Source organism: Neophocaena asiaeorientalis, unplaced genomic scaffold (assembly GCF_003031525.2).
Source record: "Neophocaena asiaeorientalis asiaeorientalis breed wild unplaced genomic scaffold, Neophocaena_asiaeorientalis_V1.1 scaffold14, whole genome shotgun sequence".
Taxonomy (NCBI): Eukaryota; Metazoa; Chordata; class Mammalia; order Artiodactyla; family Phocoenidae; genus Neophocaena; species Neophocaena asiaeorientalis.
Window position 1 is genome coordinate 10830465 of NW_020175192.1, and position 19471 is coordinate 10849935.

General features: G+C 37.5%; 1 protein-coding gene across 4 annotated transcripts in view; it reads right to left on the reverse strand.

Annotated features, from left to right (window-relative positions):
• The window catches only part of WRN (WRN RecQ like helicase), a 127556-nt gene that overhangs the window by 95861 nt on the left and 12224 nt on the right, over nt 1-19471 (reverse strand). For all 4 annotated transcript variants that reach the window (XM_024765136.1, XM_024765138.1, XM_024765137.1 and 1 more), the window contains exon 2: nt 394-495. In XM_024765136.1, the coding sequence (XP_024620904.1) occupies nt 394-483 (90 nt within the window). In that variant the 5' untranslated portion in view covers nt 484-495. The remainder of the gene's footprint in view (nt 1-393; nt 496-19471) is intronic.

Below are 19471 nucleotides of genomic sequence, written 5' to 3' on the forward strand. Positions count from 1 at the left end.
TTATATTAGTATTCTACATGCAATAATGTTGCCATAAAATGCTGAAGACTGGTTGATGGAGCTTAAATCTATGAAGACTTAAAACTCACTTAACCATAAAAATTCACCAAAATAAATACTGTCTAAATTATTATATGAATTGGAACAAACTGGCAGGGTCAACAATGTAAACTAGATAAAAAGGGAAAGTATAGAGTAAGAATTCTCATTTTTGTAAACCCAGTTAAAATTTAATCCCATTCATCCATTCAATGACTAGATTCTGGTTCATTCACACAACAGCAACTCTAAATGTAAACAATGGCTTGAAGTTTACAAGTTAGGATTGACTCATTTTACAGTCAAATGCACATTAAATTTTCCATCTGAAAGAATAATCAATGAACGGCATACCTTTCTTTCTTCTACAGAATATGTCTTCTGCGTAGACATCCATTCAGGAAGTTTCCGCTGCTGTGTTGTTTCCAATGTTTGTTCATTCATCTTTAAAAGGTTCTAGTTGCAAAATCCAAAAAACAAGTACTTTGTGAATAAATACAGTCTTTGTAAGAAAACTCAGAGACAGACCTATCAATATGATTGAAGATCCAAATATACATGTTTAAATTAAGTTACGGCATCTAGGCCCAAATATAGGTTATAAGAGCTGGAATCGCAAAAGAAAAAGAAACATACAACGTGCTAGCTCTAATGACCATACATTTAGTATTTCCTCTTTTCAAAATAAGTGAGCCAGTTTAATTGAGTTCTAAGGTTCTAGCAGTTTCAAAATTTTATTATTCTCTGACTTTGATCCTTTTAAAAAATAATCTTTATCTTATTTACAATGAGAATATCTGGGTGTATAAACTGCTATAAATTTTTGACTTTAATTTTCTTATCATCTTTCCTAAGATCTAAGTAAACTCATCGAACTGTTAAACTGTTTGCAAGTCTACCTGAAGGGAATTTTGAGACAGATAAGCTTTTCTATATTAAGGGTTTTTAATTATACTCTTGGCCTAACAAGTGAACCAGTCTCCCTAAGAATAAGAGTTTCGTTGAGAATATTTTTTTAAAATCTGTTACGAGCTTTGAGCGCTCTACTCAATATAAACCACACTTCAAGAATGGTTGTAGAAAATACAATTAATAGGAAAACCATGACATACTCTTTCTTTTAAAGATAAAACAGATCCATATCCTCATGTGACTTAATACACTAAACTGAAGTGGCCTTAAATTCTTAATAAAATTCTTCAAACCCCAACCTTAGTTCCTGTTATCTCAAATTTCTAGTAAAGGCACAGCAGTTTTTAGTATACACCTGAAGATTCTTATGATGAAACAATGTCAATATGAAATAATCAAAGCAACTATTTATGATTATGGGATAGCCTGCTATCCCTACTGTTATTTAGCAATACAAATTCTGAAAAAATTAAACAATATCCAGCAAGTATCCATTTAAGTGCTCATTTTCCCAAGCATAAACCCCAAAACTGAGAACACTAATAATGTATGAAAGAAAATTTTTAAAGATTACTTTGGCAAACAAATTTTCCATACAGAACAAACTCCATCATTCTTATGCACTGGGAAGGAAAGGATTAACAGCAGGAAAGGGGAACTCACTGGCCCTACTGGGGAAGAAGGAATGAAAGACCTCAACCACCAAATGTGCTAATGACCTCAAACTGGATGGTAGCCTTGTAAATCTATCAGTGGTATCCACTAGCAGAAAAATACCAGAGTATCTATCCAGAAAATGTTAGCCAGATATAACTAACCTATCTAGGCTGCTCATCATAAATAAGCCTGGAATTCTGGCTTTATTAATTATGTCTGGAAAATGGGGGGTAGTCAGTATAGACTCAAAAAAATGCACAACATGTGACAGAAATCTCAAGGTATTTGGGGGACCCTGAAAAGGGAGGAATTCACCTAGATCTGTTAAGCAAAATCTGTGATAAGCCATTGTCATGACTTCCCTAGCCCTGAGAGGTCTTTTAAAAGTTCAGTTTAAGACTCCTTATAAAAGTTTCATCAAAGCAAAAAAGCCTATATGATCACTTATAGTTATATTAATCATCAAGCCAAGTTTATTGAGGCCAGACTTATTTTGCAAACAAATTGGTCTTAATTTGGTTATATTTGGAAGAAATGAGGATAAACTTAGACAGAAAAAAGATTATGTTTCAATGAATATTAAATCCCAGAAATCCCAGTTTTGTTAATGGAGGTCTGTATTTACTAAGACTCACTTCCTAGATAGTTCCTTGCTGTTAGGTTATATTAATGCAAAATTTAATTAAATTATTAAAAGGACACTCTGAGTTTGTTTTTGAAGCTTATCTCAGTAATCTTTTAGATGAAGATCAGATGCCCCACGACCTGCAACCAGGGGATTATGCATACTGGAAAAGACATAATTTAAAGGACTATCTCCAACCTAGACAGAAGGACTCTTATCAGGGACTCTTAATTAGCTCATGCATACTGAAACTGAAGAGAACTGATTCGGATTAATTTGCACTTACAAAGGGTCCCTACACTGGACTGGCCTATAGAGATTATGGCTGAACTCAAAATCACCTTAAAACAATGCTCAGAGGAGAAACTACATTCACACTAGGATGAGAGGAAGAAGACATCAGAAGTAGACAGCTAGCCCAAGATCCTGGACCCGGCTTGTATGATCCTTTATAACATTTTCTTGACTTCTTGGACCTTTGCATATGAATCAAATGTTTTCCTATCATGGGCATGATCCTATCCTAATTTTAAAAATCAATCCAGGGGGAAAAAAAAAAAAAAATCAATCCAGGGGCTTCCCTGGTGGCGCAGTGGTTAAGAAACCACCTGCCAACGCAGGGACACGGGTTCAAGCCCTGGTCCAGGAAGATCCCACGTGCCGCAGAGCAACTAAGCCCGTGGGCCGCAACTCCTGAGCCTGTGCACTAGAGCCCACGAGCCGCAGCTACTGAGCCTGTGCTCTAGAGCCCGTGTGGCACAACTACTGAAGCCCGTGCGCCTAGAGCTAGTGCTCCGCATCGAGAGAAGCCACCGCAATGAGAAGCCACCCCCCACCCCCGCGCACCGCAACTAGAGAAAGCCCGCGCGCTGTAATGAAGACCCAACGCAACCAAAAATAAACTAATTAATTAATTTTTAAAAAATTCTTACGGGTCTTCCTTGGCGGCACAGTGGTTGAGAATCTGCCTGCTAATACAGGGGACACGGGTTCGAGCCCTGGTCTGGGAGGATCCCACGTGCCGCGGAGCAACTAGGCCTGTGAGCCACAACTACTGAGCCTGCGCATCTGGAGCCTGTGCTCCGCAACAAGAGAGGCCGCGATAGTGAGAGGCCCGCGCACCGCGATGAAGAGTGGCCCCCGCTTGCCGCAACTAGAGAAAGCCCTCGCACAGAAACGAAGACCGAACACAGCAAAAATAAATAATTAATAATAAAAAAAAAATTCTTACTTACGACTTTAATAATACTGCTAGCTATGTTATTTGTATTTTGCCTGTTTTACAAGATTGTTGTTTCTTGCATTACCAAATGTGTGACTGAGCCTCCAACAAAAAGACATAGTTTTATATGAATCAATAATTGTAATAGTGCAACTCTAGATATGTGAAGATGGATGCAACAAGGCGCAATTTTTTTCTGGACCGTAACAGACTAGTAGGACAGGTGGTCCTTTGACTATTGTTAATAAGACCTAGTCCAGTAATAGCACACTGAGTGGACTATCAGCGAAATTTTCGCCAGAACTAGGAATGAGCCTTCCTAGCACCACAGGACGAAATGGTCATGAAATGCCTCCCAAATCATGGTCCACTTTATGACCATGAGGGGGCCCTGTCAACTACAATTGGCACTTGCCATTGGCACTTGCCAACTACCTCTACAAGGATTAAACCATGTGCTGCTGCAACTGCTGGCTTTCAACACCCCCTGAAAGGAGTTCAGCGTGGAGAGCAGGAATGAGGCCCTCTGCGCTCTGGGAAAAACTGGCAGAACAGGTCTTCAGACGGTTCAATATTTTCAGGAGACGATTTTATGAGCCCAACTCTTGTATCTCCTCATATCTGGAAAAGCACTAAAATCCTTCATGGTGACAACTGTTCCTCGTGGCTACCAAAAACCTTGTGCAAAAAATATGTGCTTGATTGCATGTACTTCCCCTTCACCAAAATCACATATATACTGACCTTCCCCCTTAGCTCTTTGGAGCAGTTTCTCAGTTATCTGAAATGCTGTCTCCCAGGCTATAGTCCTCATTTTGCCCCACATAAAACTTAACTCACAACTCTCACGTTGTACATATTTTTTAAGTCAACATCAGTAAGCTGTGTAATTTAGAAAATATAAAACGGAGGAGTTTCAAAATGAAAACTTCCTTTGCGCAGTTTTTTTTTGCACACGTTGCTCAAAACTATTCTGTTAATCCAAAACCATAACATGTACTAATGCAGGAGAAAAGGACATTTTTGGAATCTGTGTGTGAGTTTGGGGTTCCTCCAAAAAAAAAAAAAAAAAAATTCCATCTGCACTTGGTGCTCTTTGCATCATTAGCAAAGTTTGGCATTGGGGAAGATCTATGATTCAGTGAACCAGAACTGACAACACAAATGTTAGTGCTACCACCTGCATTATATGTAATAAGATAAAATATATAAACTATATATGCTTTATTCATTGTAAGGCATTTTACAAATGTTAGTGGTTATTAATAAGCTTATATTTGCCACAAATCCAAAACCCTTGACAGGACAGTCAAAAGTTGATCCCAAAGTATGTGTATTTACATATACACATACATATACACACACAGACACAGACACACACACACAGGAAAGGAGAGTCTATTCTTAACCTTAAAATACATTTTTATTAAACTGGAAAACAAGCTTTTGCTAAATGCAGAGTAGATCACTTGCAAAACTGCCAGAAAATTGAGTTTTCTGAAAATAATAAACAATTCTATAATAACAACTCTAAAATCTTGGAATTCTGTAAGTAATTCATTCACACTGCCAAAACAGAAATAAACTTCAATAACTCTTCCCTGCAGCCACCTATAACGCTAGAATTATTTTAATTTAAAATGTCTAATTTTTAGATGTAAATACCTTTTTGCATACAAAATTCTGTCTAGATGCCTCCAGGTAAAGAATTTGAAAGTAAAATTGTTTACAAACCTAACATTTGTGTCAAATTTACTTAGATCTTGGGACAGATAAAAAGCATACAGAAAAGTAAAGTTGTAGAATAATTTGCAGTAGGGAAATTCTTCAGCATACATGAGGATTTTTTTTTTAAGCTTTTTCTTTTTTTTACGATTTTTTTTTTGATGTGGACCATTTTAAAGTCTTATTGAATTTCTTACAATATTGCTTCTGTTTTATGTTTTGGTTTTTTTGGCCCCGAGGCATGTGGGATCTTAGCTCCCCAACCAGGGATCAAACCTGCACCCCCTGCATTGGAAGGCGAAGTCTTACCCACTGGACCACCAGGGAAGTCCCTACATGAGGATTTTAATCATTGATCAGATAAAGGTTATTCTTGGGAGGGATCCAAGTCACTGAATAATAGAATTTTTAAATTATGTATTTAGTTGTTATATTGTTGAGTATGAACAACGTTGACACATCTTTTTCTAAAATCAAGTCTTATCATTTCATAATGCTTCACTTTGAGCCATTAAAGATAATAAGCTCCTCTTTGAAATAAATAATATATTTTTATTTGTTTTGGTTTGGACTTTCCTGGAATAATCTCACGTATCTATCCACCACTACCTGCTACTTTTCAACTTCTATCACTTTTTTAAAGGCTGGCTTTAAACAACATACACCTGGGATTTTTGTTGTGGTTTATTTTTCTGGTTTTGGTTTTGAACAGCCCAATTTGAACACATCTGTCTTTCGATAAGGAGATTCATCTCATTCACAGTGTAAGAACTTGAGTTTTCAGGACTTCCCTGGAGGCACAGTGGTTGGGAATCCGCCTGCCAACGCAGGGGACACGGGTTCGAGCCCTGGTCCGGGAGGATCCCACGTACCATGGAGGAACTGGGCCAGTGCGCTACAACTGCTGAGCCTGTGCTCTGGAGCCCGTGAGCCACAACTACTGAGCCTGTACGCCACAACTACTGAAGCACACGTGCCTGGAGCCCGTGCTCCGCAACGAGAAGCCGCTGCAGTGGGAGACCTACGCACCGCAACGAAGAGTAGCCCCCACTCGCCGCAACTAGAGAAAAGCCCGCGCGCAGCAACGAAGACCCAATGCAGCCAAAAAATAAACAAAATAAAAAATAATAATAATAAAAAAAAAAGAACTTGAGTTTTCCCTTTCATTTACTTTGATTAATATTTACCTTCCTTTCTTCAGTTTCCTCTTATTCTTTGTCCACTTTTTCCAACTGTGTGAAATTACCATTGATACTCTTTTTATCATTGCCAGTGTTAAAATTTCACTTTTTTTCCATCCTATTACTCTACTATCTCAGCAAAATAGTAAAACTATATCCCTTCCCCACCAAGACCTGACGTTTGCACTGTCCCTCTACCCACCAAGGCAAACTCTTAGAATGCTTTGAATTCCCCACCCTTCTAACTACTGTTTTTTTGCTGATACGGTTTTGGCTACAGCCTGTTAGTTTTCTAGTATTGCTCTTCTTTTTCAAGAATCCTTACTATTTTCTAAACATTTATGTTACCAATTTCATCATCCATTTTAGTATGTTTATATAAATTTAAATATATATGTAAATGTATATATTGCTTACTATAGTTTCCTCTTCCCTTAATCTTATCAATCTTTTTTTTGTTTTTTCTGTTGTTTTTTTTTTTTTTGCAATACGCGGGCCTCTCCCTGTTGTGGCCTCTCCCGTTGTGGAGCACAGGCTCCAGACGCGCAGGCTCAGCGGCCATGGCTCACGGGCCCAGCCGCTCCGCGGCATGTGGGATCTTCCCACCAGGGCACAAACTCGTGTCCCCTGCATCAGCAGGTGGACTCTCAACCACTGCGCCACCAGGGAAGCCCCAATCTTGTCAATCTTGAATCTCCGTTCTGATTCAATTGTTTGTTCAGAGGTTTTTGTCAATTATTTTCCTCAAGTAGAATATGTAGGTGATTAAGCACTGATCCCCTGCATATGTGAAAATCTATTTTTCAAACAGGTAAGAGAATGATGTGTTGGCTGAACATAACAGTCTCTCAGCAGTTTGTAGATGTTCTCTTACAGTGTTCTGCCTTTTAATGTCACAAGTAGGAAGTCTATTGTTTTTCTGATGCTTTCTTCAATTGTGAGTAATATTTTTCCCATCTGGGAGCATTAAAGATGTTTAAGGATTTTCATATTTTTAAGAGCCTAAGTGTACACTCTTTACTCTCCTTGGAATCAGTGAGTCCTTGGAAAAGACTGCTTTCCAAGTCTTTACTTAAGATAAGAAAATTTTCGCCTTGTTATAGGCTGAATTGTATCTCTCCCCAATACAAGATAGATTGGAGTCCTAATCCTTGGAGATAGAGTCATTACAGAGGTAACAAAATTTCAATGAAGTCATTAGGGTCGTCCCTAATCCAAAATGAGCGGTGTCTTTATAAAAAGGAGAAATTTGAACACAAGAGACAAGACATGCGTAGGTGGAGGATGATGTGAAGAAACACGTGGAAAAGAGTCATCTACAAGCCACGAAGGCAGGCCAGAAACAGGCCCTTCCCTCACAGCCCTCAGAAAAAAAACAACTGCCAACAATCTGATTTCGGACTTCTAGCCTCCACAACTGTAGAAAAATAAATTTCTGTTGAGTCTTCTAGTTTGTGGTACTTAATTATGGCAGCTGTAGCAAACTAATATACCCCTGTTACTAGTTTAGTTATTAATTGCCATAATCTATTCCTTTTTTCCTTCTACAGCATTTATTCACATTCCAGTGAATTTCTTGCCCGAATTCCTTCTGCTGGTATCTATTTTTTCCTACCTGATGACGTCCTCCTTAATTTTGTTCTGTATTTCAAACAGACTTCTTCCACTTGATTTCCAAGATGCTAATTTCATTCTCAACTTCATTTCATAGCCCTTTTTCAATTTGCCTCCTGAATTTTTATAATGTTGAGATCTCAATTGTTAGTTTCAGAAAGTCTCTTTGTACTCTAGTTGAGTCTCCCTAAATGTGCTTATAATTTCTTTCGTAAAAGTTATAGTCTAACTATTTCAAAGATCTGTGTCAATGGGAGCTTCCTATTTTGGATGTTCTGTTGGTCTTCTTTCCCCTGATGCTGGATTCCTTGAGTGGATTGCTATTTTACTTTACACGTATAACTCTATTTACCATCAGCAGCCTCAGCTCTTAGGGTCCCTCAGGAAGCTGCAAACTGAGGGCAAAGAGACTGTAAGTCTTCCACTGAAGCACTAGGAGGCAATATCTCTATTCACAGGTCCCCCAAGTTGTAATCTCAAGGTCTAGCCCACCAACACACTGAACCCATCAGTATAACTCCTCTGGAAGTCCTCTAAGACAGGAAAGATCAAGTAGGCTTCCTAAGACCAATGAGTTGTTCAGTGCATTCAACAAATACCGATTTAATTTTCAACCATATTTGTTCTACCACAGTAATTCTATTGAGTATTTTATTTAGGAAATAACGTTTTAGTTCCTTTCTTACCCTCCAATTTTCCTTTTCCACCGTTTTCAGTTCTTTGATTAATATATTTCCTATTGAATCCATTGATAATACTTACAGGGACTTTAAGTTCTTTTTTGTGTAGAAATTCTTTTTTATCAAGGTTGTCAACTATTCAGCTTAGTAAGCTTGATATCTGTTGATTTTACTCAAATACATGATGACTCTCAATTGCCTGCTTCATTTAAAAATGAAGTTTTATTCGGAAGTTGACAACATTTTCAAGTTCATGGCACATTCAGAAAATGAAACTATTTTTACGGCATGCTGGGAAGGGGATCTGGGAGTGTGAATATGAAATTTTGGGAAATTTTTATCTTCTTTATAAAATTAAAATTTTCAAACTTTTTAAAAACAAACTTGAGGGCTTCCCTGGTGGCGCAGTGGTTGAGAGTCCGCCTGCCGATGCAGGGGACATGGGTTCGTGCCCCAGTCCGGGAAGATCCCACATGCCGCGGAGCGGCTAGGCCCATGAGCCATGGCCGCTGAGCCTGTGCATCCGGAGCCTGTGCTCTGCAACGGGAGAGGCCCGCGTACTCAGTAGTTGCGGCACACGGGCTTAGTTGCTCCGCAGCATGTGGAATCTTCCCGGACCAGGGCTCGAACCCATATCCCCTGCATTAGCAGGTGGATTCTTAACCACTGCACCACCGGGGAAGTCCTAGACGAAATAACTTTTGTATGTTATGCTTAAAATGGTTGCACACAATTCCTGATTAAGACCTTTTAACAACACATTCTTAATATTCTTGTAGAGCAACCATCACAAAGAAGCTTTGTCAGCACAAGTGGTAGCAAATGGTAAAAGAGGAGGCTTTGCTCCAATATACTGAAGACTCCTTTTTCACTGTTAACCAGCATTCCAACAATTCGATCCTTTAAATTGCACTTCAAGGATGCTGAAAGTCTTTAAATCTAATGTTTCTCCTTTTCTTCTACTGAGAAATACGTTAATTTCTTCTGATGATGTAAATAAGCTTCAAAAATCAATGTTTTTATATCAAGTATTTCAATATAATGCTAAAAAGCTCTGTCTCAGGTACACACTGGCTTTGCTCTAATAATATTATTAATCCTTCTTTAGGATTCAAATAACACCAATTAAACAATCACTTCTAAAATTATTTTAACTTCACTCTGGCAAATCTGAATTTTTACTCTGGATCCATAAATTTTGTCAGTATATGTGAATATATTAATATTTTCCACACGATCACTGCACTTTTTTTTTTTGTGGTACGCGGGCCTCTCACTGTTGTGGCCTCTCCCGTTGCGGAGCACAGGCTCCGGACGCACAGGCTCCATGGCCATGGCTCACCGGCCCAGCCGCTCCGCGGCATGTGTGATCCTCCCGGACCGGGGCACAATCCCGTGTCCCCCTGCATTGGCAGGCAGACTCTCAACCACTGCACCACCAGGGAAACCCGATCACTGACTGCACTTTTGATTAAGTTAATTCAAGTGCTCAAAATGTCAGTTAAGGATACCATTTTTTGAAGCCAATTATTATACTTCAACAAATCTGCAAAGTAAGAGTCATTCACATAGAATAATTTGAAATTTTCCCTTTAGCTTATAAATCTTCCTTTGGACTGTCAACACACTTCAGTAATGAAATAGCTAATCAGATTTCTTCACCTAAAGCTGAAAAGAAGGTACTGTAGCAGCTTGGATTTCATTAGATTCACCATTTTTATGACATCATTTAATGTAGAATTCAGAACTACAGGCAAATTTTAATATACAAGAGCTTCTCTGTGAGTAAGGCAACATATTACTTAGAATATCAGGTTTTTTACCTTGAAACTTAACATAAAGCCTTCATACCTTCCTGTGTACCAGTCCCAAATTTCCACTGTTTCCATAATACCTCATATGTTTCAAAATATTCATTTTTCACTTCATTTTTCATCCCTGGTTGGTTTTGGAACTTCTTTACCAAGCAAATAATGTCCTTCCAGGCATTTTTCAAGGATTCTATACAGCCTTCTAACTGAGGTCCATTGCCAATATTTATGAATTCATAACTGCGATGAACACTTTTTTCATTAACCTTCTGGATTAATGTTGTCTTTGTGTCCTTGACAAATCTCCAACATACCTTCTAATAGAATAATTGAAAAATGCAACTCTTCCACTTCCTTTCCCCACTGGTCCAAACATAGTGTTCCGCATAGGCAGGGGGAACAAAAGCAGATTTAGCAAACTAGGGAGGTAATCTGAGCTTTATTCATTGTGCAATCCTGTAACTAGCTTCTTAAATTCAATCTGATTATTTCCTTTATCAATCTCTTAAATTCGTTCTTATTTTTTGCTCAAAGACGCTTTCAAAAGTTCAGATCTTTTGTTTAGTAAAATAGATGTTTTATGAAAAGGTACCAGAGTATTTTGTTTGACATCCCTACCTCATTTGATTTAGGCTGAAAGTGAAGAATTATGGGAACACCAGCTTCCCTGGTGGCACAGTGGTTGGGAGTCCACCTACCGATGCAGGGGACGCAGGTTCGTGCCCTGGTCTGGGAGGATCCCGCATGCCGTGGAGCGGCTGGGCCCGTGAGCCATGGCCACTGGGCCTGTGCGTCCAGAGCCTGTGCTCCACAACGGGAGAGGCCGCGGCAGTGAGAGGCCCGCATACCACCAAAAAAAAGAATTATGGGAACACGAAATCCAATTCTGAAATAATCCTTTACTGCCTAATTATTGATTAAATACTTAACTGTTATGTTCAACTCATGAATCGGATGACTTTCCAGCTTTAATCACAATCTTAGACATCATAGTGGGAAAGCAGGTATCTATAGAAATTAAATCTATTTGAATATAAAGTACTTAAAATACTACAGGTCTTTAATTCCTTGGGAAAAGTTTTTTGTCAATTGTTTAGCCTGTCTGTATCATGAATATTTCTAAACAAATTGTATCCAAAACAAATTTTTTTAATTAAGGAGACTAAACAAAAACTAAGTGTACTGAAATAACTTATTTTCATTTAATTTAATAATCAAAAATTTTAAAGTACACAAAATATACTTCAGGGTAATCAAATATATTTTTAAATGAGTTTCTGAAGTTACAAAGCCTTATATTTCCTTATTGAATCAAATGAGTTGCATGTGTTCAATTAATCATTTTTAGACATAAACACTAGTTCTTTAAATTCTAAAAACAAACATTATGAAATTCTATCGAAATCAGGGTTTGCCATATTGTCACATCAAAAGCCCATAATAAATAATTAAAAATTAAATAATAAGAAAATTAATAAAATTAATTGTAATCTATTAGAGAACACTAAATATCATACAATAATAATTAGCTAATAATCCTGCTCTTTTCTATGCTAGTAGTAAAATAATGAAAATTAAGACAAATAAAATTTAAAGAATGTCCATAACTTTCCCAATGATTAAGTAACATACACGTAGCCAATTAAAGTGATTAATAGGAAATTATTTAACAGGAAAGTCAGAAGGAAGTACTACATGATATATCCACGACACAACTCTTTTTGACCATGTTTACTATGCATAACCGTACATGTTATTGAACTCAAGTAGCTAACAAAAGGATCTATATAAAGAATGTTCAGGACTTCCCTGGTTGCACAGTGTTTAAGAATCCACCTGCCAACGCAGAGGACACAGGTTTGATCCCTGGTCCAGGAAGATCCCACATGCCGCGGAGCAACTAAGCCCGTGTGCCACAACTACTGAGCCCGCGCACCTAGAGCCAGTGCTCCGCAACAAGGGAAACCACGGCAATGAGAAGCCCACACACCACAACAAAGAGTAGCCCCCGCTCGCCACAACTAGAGAAAGCTCGAGTGCCGCAACAAAGACCCAATGCAGCCAAAAATAAATAAATGTATTTTTTTAAAAAGTGTTCAAATATAATTTCACCTAGTATAAATCTTTGAATGTTTGCCTTATAAAGTGATTTTATGCTTGAAAATTATAAAAAATATGCAACCATCAAAATCTTGCATTACCTATAACCCATTATCACTATGCTGCAGCACAAATTGGAAGGCACTAACTTTGCTCCAGTTAACTCTTGCCAACAGTCAGTATGGACCCAGTGTTGCCAGACCTTCCAATTTTTCAAAAGAACTGGATGTTACTATGCAATCTTCCATCTGATATCAATTTCCAAGACCCAGTGTCCTGCAGGGCTCTTAATTCTAACCTCTGCTGTAGACAGATCAATACTAGCAGCTGATGTGAGGATCCCTAGAAATTTTAAGAGTCAATATCCCTTCATAAATCATCCTTTGAGTGAAATACTTGGGTACATTTTTGTAGGTGCACTACTGAATGAGTGGTTGAGAAAGAGCAGGAATATGCCAACAAATGGATTTTCCTTCAAGAGGCCCACAGGAAACAGGGTGGTAGTCTGGGGCATCTACTTAATTAGTGGAGTAGGAAGTGAATTATCCTAAGACTGGAGCACATCTCCTTTTTCTCCCCACTTCTGAGTCTACTGTGTCAACTCATACTGGCCTGGAGCATTACTCCACTCTATGGCCTCCGCAATGATGCTAGGAACACTCACACAGCAAATCATTTACCTTCCCATCTGTAGAATTGTGAGTAAAAACTATGAACCCAGGGCTTCCCTGGTGGCGCAGTGGTTGAGAATCTGCCTGCCAATGCAGGGGACACGGGTTCGAGCCCTGGTCTGGGAAGATCCCACATGCCGTGGAGCAACTAAGCCTGTGAGCCACAACTACTGAGCCTGCGCTCCGCAACAAGAGAGGCCACAATAGTGAGAGGCCCACGCACCGCGATGAAGAGTGGCCCCTGCTTGCCACAACTAGAGAAAGTCCTCTCACAGAAGCGAAGACCCAACACAGCCAAAAATAATAAATTAATTAAAAAAAAAAAAACTATGAACCCAGAGTGGGGCACTGGCCCAGTTCTTCCAGTCCATCAACTATCAGCATCAATCAAATGCTTTAACAGTCAAGTTATTAAAAGGACTAATTTGATGGTCTAGTGTGAAAATTAGTATGTCTAAACAGAACCTAGGGTAAATGGAAGATAAGTTATCTTCATGAAGGCAGGCCAAGGGAGTTTCTTCACACAATACCAAGATATCCCTTCAAAATACTTCTCTAGTTTTCACACCATTTTACCTATAGTTACATTTTTAAGAATTAAGCTTACAAAAATAACCGGCATTCCCCAGAAAGATTTATATACAAGGATAGTCATCCTTGTTATACACAATATTTAGAATATATATATTATATATATAATAGTGTAATATATAATATTTATAATAATAAAAGTTGAAATCAGACTATACATCCAACAATGGAAAAATGGTTAAATAATAAATAATGGTACATCCATAAAACAGAGCACTATGCAGTCATTAAAAAGATGTTCTTATAATTTATCAAGTGAAAAAAGCAAGTTAGACTCCAATTTCAGAAAATAAAGATGTATGTGTATTTGTCTATATGTATATATTAACATATTATATATATACACACACACACAAACACATTTTTCTTTTAAGATTTTTTTGATGTGGACTATTTTTAAAATCTTTATTGAATTTGTTACAATATTGCTTCTTTTTATGTTTTGGTTTTTTGGCCGCAAGGCATGTGGGATCTTAGCTCCCCGACCAGGGATCGAACCCGCACAACACTGCACTGGAAGGTGAAGTCTCAACCACAGGACCACCAGGGAAGTCCCCACAAACACATTTTTAAAGGTCTTTGGCAATGTATACCAAAATATAAGTGGTTATCCCACAAATGCAGATAGCTTTTAATTCTCCTCTTTATGCTTTTCTATATGTTCCAATTTTTCTATAAGAACACGTGTTACCTTTTTGCAATCGGGGGAAACGTATGCCAATAAAAGTGGGAAAGATTTTGTTTGTTTGTTTAATGAACAATCAAGGTTACATTTTTTTATACTATAGAACAAGAGTCAGCAAACTTTCCCTCTAAAAGATCAGATAGTAAATATTCCAGGCAGAATGTTGCTGTCACCAACTATTCAAGTTTGCCACTATAGAACAAAAGCTATAAACAATACTTAAGAAATAGGCATGGTTATGTTCTAATAAAACTTTATTTATACACAGTGAAACCTGGATTTACACAAATTTCATGAAATACTGTTCTTTTTATTTTTTTTCAGCCACTTAAAAACGTAGAAACCATTAGGCTCATATTCAGTACAAGCAGCAAGTAAGATGTGACCTACCAGCCAGTTTGCCAACTGCTGCTATAGAACACAGACAAAATGCTCTAAGACTAGAAAATATCCAATGCTGCTGTGATTAACAACCCACTATAGCTATTTTTTTTTAAATCACCACAATACATTCATAAATACCTAATAAGAATGCAACTTCTTGGGGCTTCCCTGGTGGCGCAGTGGTTGAGAGTCCGCCTGACGATGCAGGGGACACGGGTTCGTGCCCTGGTCCGGGAGGATCACACATGCCGCAGAACGGCTGGGCCCGTGAGCTACGGCCACGGAACCTGTGCGTCCGAAGCCTGCGCTCCGCAACGGGAGAGGCCACAACAGTGAGAGGCCCGCGTACCGCAAAAAAAAAAATAATGCAACTTCTTGGAAAAGAAAAGTTTTGGATAAATCAGTTGCAAAATGAACCTCATTATAGCTAAATGAGTGAGCTTACTATAGAGTTAGTAATATTAGCCAATTAAATGTTAAGAGATTATCTGCCAAAATTACAAATTATGGTTTTGGGGGTTTTTTTGCGGTACGCGGGCCTCTCACTGTTGTGACCTCTCCCGTTGTGGAGCACAGCCTCCGGACACGCAGGCTCAGCGGCCATGGCTCACGGGCCCAGCCGCTCCGCGGCATGTGGGATCTTCCCAGACCGCGGCACGAACCCATGTCCCCTGCATCAGCAGGCGGACTCTCAACCGCTGCACCACCAGGGAAGCCCACAAATTATGTTTTGAAAGAAGTCATCTTAGGTGATTTTATTTGACAGCAATTAGATAGTAGCATAAGCTATCCACTCAAGCCACTTCTAGTTCATGTCAACAGAAATCACACCAATAAGATTTAAGATTTAAATTAGTAACAGATTTAGAAAATTTAAGACCAATCACAGTTCCAAATTAGCTAAGAAGGGATAACTTTTTCACCACCTAGCTTTTAAACCATACTATACACTTCTCTCTGGCAGAATAGAAATTCATCTCAAAAGCACATTTTTCCCTTAGAATGGTGTCATCTTCTAGAGAACGGACAGACTTCACACCAGTCTCAAGAGAAAGTTGGGTTTCAGTGGATTAGCTCAGAGATTTCTTTGTTCCTAAAACCTCTAAAAGTAAGGAAATTAATGCCTACTGTTACCACAGTAACTGACTTGCCTAATTGCTTGAGGGCTAATAAAGAATCCCAACCTTTTTGAAATGCATCCCCCAAAAGACAAAAAAACACTACACTGTTAAGTTAAATGGCACATACAGATAACCATTTCAAGTCCAGGAAAAAATTATCAGTAAGTATTTCAATGCCTCACTCTGAGAGACAATTATATTGTTTAATGTGGACAAATTTTCAGTTACTACCTAAAATGGTTCAATTCTGTTTTGTTCAAAATATATGAAGGCTAACCTGATGAAATACACTGTTTTATAAACCTGATTATTTAATCAAAAATGCAAGAATTTTAGAATTATTCTAAAATTTTCTAACAAAATGTCACAAAAGAGAAGTCACTGTAAACAAGCTAAAATTTCAATTTCTCACTTTGGGCATTGATGCAAATTTTACAAATATCCATTGAATTTCACAAAGCTTCTCTAAGGAACAAAGCTGTATCACCATCACTACGCACAAAGGAAAACTAATAACAAAGGCTAGCTGATTTTGCAAAGGTCAGCAGAGTGCTCTAGCATTAAAAATTATACTATGAAGAAGCAGGGAAGTACAATGGAAAGAAATCTAGACTTGGAGTCAGAAAACCTAGGCTCCAATGTTGCGCTGTATCAAGAAAAAGTATCCAAAAGTTATAAGTAAGACAAAAAGAAGGCAATATGTCCTTTCAGTGTCATACAGGAGCACAAGCCCACCCAATGATTATTTCATATGGAATATACATTTATTTAACTCATTATTTACTACTGATTAAAAACTCAGACTCTATGAAGTTACATGTTAACTTGTAAAATTGTATCTAGTAAAAATGCAACTGAATTCTGTCCAGCAGAAAAGATAATCTCAAAGCCTATGGTTTTTACTGCCCTGTAGGACAGCCCTGTACCTAAGCTAGCAATTGTTTCAAAGTTCTTTCTCCAATGTCTTTATGTGATGGTAAATTTAATGTATCACCTTGACTGCGCTAAGGGTTACCAGCCCAGAGCTGGTAAAACAGTTATTTCTGGGTGTGTCTGGGAGGGTATTTCCAGAGATTAGCATTTGAATAGGTAAACAGAGTAAAGAAGACTGCCCTCACCAATGGTGGGCATCATCCAATCTGGTGTGAACCTCAATAGAACAAAAAGGCAGAGGAAGGGGAAATTTGCTCTTTGCTTGGGCTGAGATGTCCATTTTCTCCTGCCCTTGCACATCAGCACTCCTGGTTCTCAGGCCTCTGGACTCTAAGCAGGTCTCACACCATTGGCTCCTCTGGTTCTCAGGCCCTCAAATTTGGTCTAGAATGACACCACTGGCTTTCCTGGGCCTCCAGCTCGCTGATAGCAGACTGTGGAAATTCTAAGCCTCCACAATCGCATGAGGCAGTCCCTCACAGTAAATATCTTTCTCTATATCTATATATATATCCTATTGGTTCTATTTTTCTGGAGAACCCTATTACCTATATAATCTTTGCTCCACTTTGAACCAATTTTATCTCCTGTTGGTTCCCTCATTATTGAATTAAACAAATGTGATGTGCTCATTGTATATTTGTATGAGAATTGGTCTTTAGTTTTTTTAGAAAAATATGCTGTGACACTTGGCCACTTAGTATCCACGTGATCTTGCACAAGGCACTACTTTTCTAAATTTTCATTTCTTCATCTGTAAAATGGGATTAAATTGCCATTATATTACTTGCCTTATTATAGTACATTATTATTATATATTACTTGCCCTACTGACCACGGGGTTGATGTCAAGATAAACAGTGATAAACCTGATGTGACATCTCTTAAACTGCAGCTATACATGAGTTGGCATACTGATAGGAGTAGTGACAGATCTTTTACTGCTATTATACCTCACTCTCTTTAGTGTACTGAGAAGGATCAAGAACCTATGGGTACAGAAAGAGATATCAAATCCATACAAATTAGACTAAGTATATAAATTTATCAAAAGTTAATTAAATACTGAAGTGCTTCATAGGCAGAATGTTCTTTTAAATGATAAATCCAAATAGAGAAAAGAAAATGGATTCATTTATCCAAAAAGATTTCATTCTTACGCATCAGATCTGACCCAAGGAGTACTAAATTTCAACATGCATCTATTTTATTTCTCTGTATATTACACAAATTATATTTAGGAGGTTTCCAACTACAATCCAAGTTACAACAGTAATATACATACACTCATCTAACTTTTCACGTGTGTAGATGAGAATATAGAAAAAAAATAAATTTTAAAGACTGATAAGTTATAAGATTGGATTAGTAAGTGTTTTCAAATAACCTAACAAAAAGCTTATAAGACTAAAGCAGCTTAAATGATTCAGCAATTCACTTTGGTTATCAATGTCCTAAATTTGGTTAGACACTTTGGGTTTCACCTATACAATTATGTTATTTTTACTAAAAGAAGCAGTTTCCAGTCAAAAAGTCTTTCAAATGTTAACAATGCAACAAACTTTAAAAATTCTGGGTTTGAGTTCTTTTATTATATTACATAGTTTCTGAAAATATAACCTTGCCCTATTATTTTATCTATACTTAACCAATATACTAGCAACTACTTTATATATATATACATATACTATATAGACACATATACACATGCACATATACACATGCATGTATAATTTGTAATTTATTGTAGAAGATATAATTTATAAGGTATTCTCTTGTATTGTTTTTGAGAATTCCTTTCTACTTTTCAATGCACTAATAGGAATAGGAGGGGGCAGAGTAAAAAAATTAGGACAAAAGAATCCACAACAAAGCCCTCATTAAATTCCCTAATTAAAGAGGATTTAATTAATCTATTGCTCAATTTTGGCTAATCCTAATTTCGCTCCAAATAACCCAAGCAAGCAAACAAGAAAAGCTAAATAAAACCACCATTAGCATTTGGTCCAGCTACAGTAAATCACGGCAATTTTAAAAGTAGTGGGATATTTTTTTTTTGAGAGACCTATTTCTTTATAGGCATCTACCAAATTTTCATAACTGTCAAGTATCATGTAGTATATAATTTATAATAACAAAGTATAAATTAAAATTTTTATTAATAGTCAACTGAAATAAAATACAAATAGAAACAAATAAATACAATAAAATGCCATTAAAATGCTAGCAACAGGGAAAAATATAAAAGCCTCTCTCTATGCTGTGTCATTGTGAGAAGCCGCACTGCCCATAAACCAGGAACATGACTTTACCTGAACTGAATCTATGGCACAGTGAAGTGCTTTATAACTGAATTTCACTATCCAACTGAATAATTCATTATTTTTAATGAATTTTCTCTGTTCTGTAAGTAGCAATAGCCAGTCAGCTAAAATCAACCACTATAAACTGGGAAACTGCAGAGGAAGTTTTCAAGTAAGTCAATTTAAAACTTGCTTAGGCTGCCTATTTTTCCTTTTT